We start from the raw sequence: 4,194 nt of genomic DNA, 5'->3' as shown, positions 1-4,194 counted from the left end.
AATAAATAAAGACAATATTATTGATCAAAGTAATGAAAATGTTAGAAAAATTAAAAGAACAGGAAAAGAAAAAAATTCTCGGTGATCATTTTATTATCTTTTAACTGAACTATTTATTTTAGAAAATGATCATATTATGTTTGATAAAGCTATGAATTATATAGATGCTTCTTTATGGGAAGAGATTGCTAATAATGAAATAGATTTCATATTAAAAAATAACACCTTGGTACTTTGTGATTTACCTCATAGAGGTTAAAATATTGGGTGTAAAAAGATTTTTAAAAAGAAATTAAAATCAAATGAATCTATAGCTATATATAAAGCAATATGAGTAGTTGAAGTATATACAAAAAATATGATATTGATTCTTTTCAAGTTTATTGTCATGTTGCAAGAATTTTTATAATTCATTTCTTTCTAACTCTATCTTTAGCATATAATATATGTTATTATTGATAAAATAGAAAAAAAAATTGTATTTTTAAGTGGTAATTTAGATGAAAAAAAAAGTATCCAAATCAAACTCAAAATATTATAGAAGAAGGTCAAGAAAAAAAAGTTAAAATTATATAAAAAAAAATATTTATAGAGATTAAGGGTCCGTTTAGGGCAGCTTATGCGTTTCAGGATAAGTTGTTTAACTCAAAATATTATAGAAGAAGGTCAAGAAAAAAAGTTAAAATTATATAAAAAAAAAGTCTTTATAGAGATTAAGGGTCCGTTTGGGGCAGCTTATGCGTTTCAGGATAAGCTGTTTATCCTGAAACGCAGCCCGCGGGCCGGCCGCGAGGGTCTAGTCGCGGCCTGCGTTTAGTGTAAAAACCCAAGCGCAGTTTCAAAGTCAAAATATTTTCAAATAACTACTTATCTTATGCATTTATCATACTATTCTTGACTTAAAATTGCTTGTATTATAGAAAAATTGAATATACATAGTCATAACCCAAGTGAAACTTATTGGAAAGCAATATAAAATTTTTTTAAATATTTAAATGTTATAATAAACTATTGCATTCATTATAGTGATTTTTGTACAACACTAGAAAGATATTGCCATGTTGGTTGAATTGCAAATAATGATGACACTAGAGGTATTGGAGGTTATGTCCTGACATTTTACCTTGATGCTATATCATGGAGATCTAATAAACAAAAACTAATCTCTACTTCTATTATGGAAGCAAAATTAATATCAAATGATTTTACTACTTCTAAAGTAGAGTTCCTTAAAGGTTTATTTACTTGCATACCTTAAATTGACAAATATATACATGCACTTCTATTAAATTGTGATAATCGGTTATGAAAGAGCTCATGAAATCTATGGTGGTGGTAATAAAAAGTATTACACTTGTAGTTATAATAATTGTATATGATGTTTAGCATGATACTTTTTATTTGCTCAACTAATGAATATATATTTCATGTATTAATATAAAAGCTTCAATTGTGTTTATAATCTTTTTTATAAGTGATTGATGATGATAGATAAACTCCTAATATGCAAGTAAGAATAACTAATGTTTTTTTGAAAGCCACCCACTTAGAAGTCTAATCCCTTTATATGTTTTTGAATTGTATTTATAATCTCACTTTTTGGTAGAAATTTAACATATCAATGTTAAATTTTTAAGTGAATGATAAAAAAAAATTTCATTCATAATTAAAATATACATGTATCAATCACTTATATCATTAGAGAAACAAAGACCATATACCTTCGAGGACTGTCTTTTGTATGGATTGAAAATCAAAATCTTATAAGATGTGAACAAGAACCCATATACATTCAAGATAGTTATAAAAACACTTTCCACTTACTACTTTTATAGTCTTTTCAACAAGAACCGACTTTAATATGCAAATGCCACTAAACAAACAAGAATTCATAAAGCTCGTTGTTTACCAAGATATGAACTTTATAATCCCAACAAATTAAAAATAAGTTTTTTAAACAAAGCATCACCCAATGCATTCACACAACATAAGCTTCATCTACAAATATTATGCACTTGCCAATTTATAAATGTTTTCTCTGCCAATTGAGATGGAAACTTCCAAGAAAATGACAAAAGACACAAACTTTACCAAAAAGCCAAAGAGCACCAAATAAGATGGAAAACAACAATCCAAAAAAAAACAAAACATAAACTCCTCCAATCAATATTTCAGCGTCCATCACTTAATGCGACAAAGCATATTATTCCTTAACGCTAAAGATAACAACTAACAAGCCACAATACCCAAAAGCTCCAAAGCTTCAACAGTTCCAACAATTTACTAAACAGTCCCTACTCCTCCTTACAATGGTACAGTTATATATTTATAAAAAGAAACGCTTGCCGGAATCCAACCGCCGGCGATCACATGACAGTGCAACCGGCGTCGTTCTCATCGCTGAACAAGTCTGAGGAAAGCGGCGCAGTGGGCATTGCAGGAATATAGTGAGTTCCAGTTGGTTGGTGATGGCCGGAGAAGATGTAGTTGCTATGATGCATTGCTGAAGGGTAGTAGGCGGCGCCACCATAGCTGGCCACCGGCTGCGCGGTGCTATAGCTCAAAATGTATGCCGGAGGTGGAGTTGGGTATGCAGGAATATGGTACGAAATGCCCGGTATTTGATTCTGCGGCTTACTTTCGGCGGCTGTGTTCTGTGAAATTTTCCCCTTTTTCTTGGAACCCCCGCTAGCAGAGGACTTCTCAGCTTCTTCTCCGGCGATCTTCTCAGGGGGGGATGAAGTGGCGCCGGATTCGACGGCCTTGGTATTGGATTTCTTTGTCTCATTTCCGTTGTTATTATGTGTCTCGCCGTCGGATTTGGGCGTGTGCTCTGTTGCTGAGCTATTTTCTGCATCAGAAGCGGGCTGACTGTTCTCCTGTTCATCGGTCTTCGCGGCGGCGCCGCCCTTTTTCTTGTTCTGCTTGCCGGTGCCGGCGGGAGAAGGGGTCTGCGCAGCAGGCTTCTTCTCCGGCCAGAGTTCGGCGTGCTTCCCTGACTTAACCAGTTTTTTAATAAGCGTATCTGCGTCAACGTTGCCAGTCACTGTAACCTTCTGCTGCTGGGAATCGATTGTCGTCTTGTAAACCCCTGTGAGAAAATCCGTGAAAAGCTCGAGAGGATTGAACCATTCCCAAAATAAGATAAAAGTAAAAAAGTGATTTTTATAAGAAAATTCCAGAGTATTCGAGACATGGGGAAGAGACGGGAATCAAGGTTTTGTGACTTTACCTTCTATACCCTGCAAAACCTTCTTCACTTTCTTCTTGCATCCTTCGCAGTGAATCGAAACCTTCAAAGCTAGAGTCTGAAATCACACGCACGCACGCAAAAAACGAATTTTTAATATATATATATATTAAAAAAAAAGGCATCTTTGCAACTGAAAGGGCGGCGGAAAAGAACTATTAATCAGAGAAAGAAGAAGAAGAGCAGAGGAATCGGAAGGTACCTGGTATTTCAGAGGCTCGGCGGCGGGTTCGCCGGAGGCCATGGGGGGAGAGAGGGAGAGAGAGAGTGAGTGAGGGGCAGGGAGCGAGAGAGATGAGAAAAAATAAGGGGTGGCGGGGGAAGAGCGGAAGAGCGGGGGACACAAATAGAAGCCACGTCAGCAGCTTTTTTTGGGGGAGGAGTACGCTCTGCTTCGGTTAAACCTGCTCATTATGTGCCATTTATATGAGGGGAATTTTGACTTGCTGTATTTGATAATATCAAAGTTTGTAGAAATGAATGTTGGTCATGATTTTTTCCTTTTGTTTATGATTTATTTTAGATGAAATTATTCTTTTTTTGTATATTTGCATGTAATTTGTGGAAAGATCTACATACATACCACAAATTTCTATACATTGGCATTTCTTACACAAATATTAGTTATGCTAATTTAATTGTAGATGAAAGAATATAAAGATATATATATTTTTTTTGGTTAAAAATATGGCCTTTTATGTGATATAAAAATATTTTGATGGTTTAAAAGTAGAAAATAAAAATAAAGTTTAGATATTAGATATGTAAATACATAAGAATTGGATGGCATGTATATAAATGCCCTCAGAAATTAATATCTCTAAGATTAGGCTATTTATTTTGTTGTTCAAAATTTATATTTTTTGTGGCATGATAACTTCCTCAATGGGCCATGTCATCCAAATTTCTCTTCGAGTCACATACAACTTATGAAGATAATATGA

General features: G+C 34.2%; 1 protein-coding gene across 1 annotated transcript; it reads right to left on the bottom strand.

Annotated features, from left to right (window-relative positions):
• Window positions 1-2,155: 2,155 nt before the first annotated feature.
• LOC110027654 (heavy metal-associated isoprenylated plant protein 35-like) lies at window positions 2,156-3,572 on the bottom strand. Its single transcript, XM_020729166.1, has 3 exons — window positions 3,453-3,572; window positions 3,233-3,308; window positions 2,156-3,091 (listed from the first exon to the last, which is right to left on the bottom strand). The coding sequence occupies exons 1-3, from the start codon at window positions 3,492-3,494 to the stop codon at window positions 2,367-2,369; spliced, it is 843 nt and encodes a 280-aa protein (XP_020584825.1). The 5' UTR covers window positions 3,495-3,572; the 3' UTR covers window positions 2,156-2,366.
• Window positions 3,573-4,194: the final 622 nt, after the last annotated feature.

Source organism: Phalaenopsis equestris, unplaced genomic scaffold (assembly GCF_001263595.1).
Source record: "Phalaenopsis equestris unplaced genomic scaffold, ASM126359v1 Scaffold000434, whole genome shotgun sequence".
In the NCBI taxonomy this organism is placed as follows: Eukaryota; Viridiplantae; Streptophyta; class Magnoliopsida; order Asparagales; family Orchidaceae; genus Phalaenopsis; species Phalaenopsis equestris.
This window is presented reverse-complemented; position numbering and strand designations above follow the sequence as displayed.

What these genes read in the sequence shown, in the direction of transcription:
- LOC110027654 (XM_020729166.1), bottom strand. Translation starts at nt 3,494, where the DNA reads ATGGCCTCCGGCGAACCCGCCGCCGAGCCTCTGAAATACCAG. An exon ending in CCGAGCCTCTGAAATACCAG is followed by an intron (nt 3,309 to 3,452) that starts GTACCTTCCGAT and finishes GTGTGATTTCAG; the next exon opens with ACTCTAGCTTTGAAGGTTTC. An exon ending in GGTTTTGCAGGGTATAGAAG is followed by an intron (nt 3,092 to 3,232) that starts GTAAAGTCACAA and finishes ATTTTCTCACAG; the next exon opens with GGGTTTACAAGACGACAATC.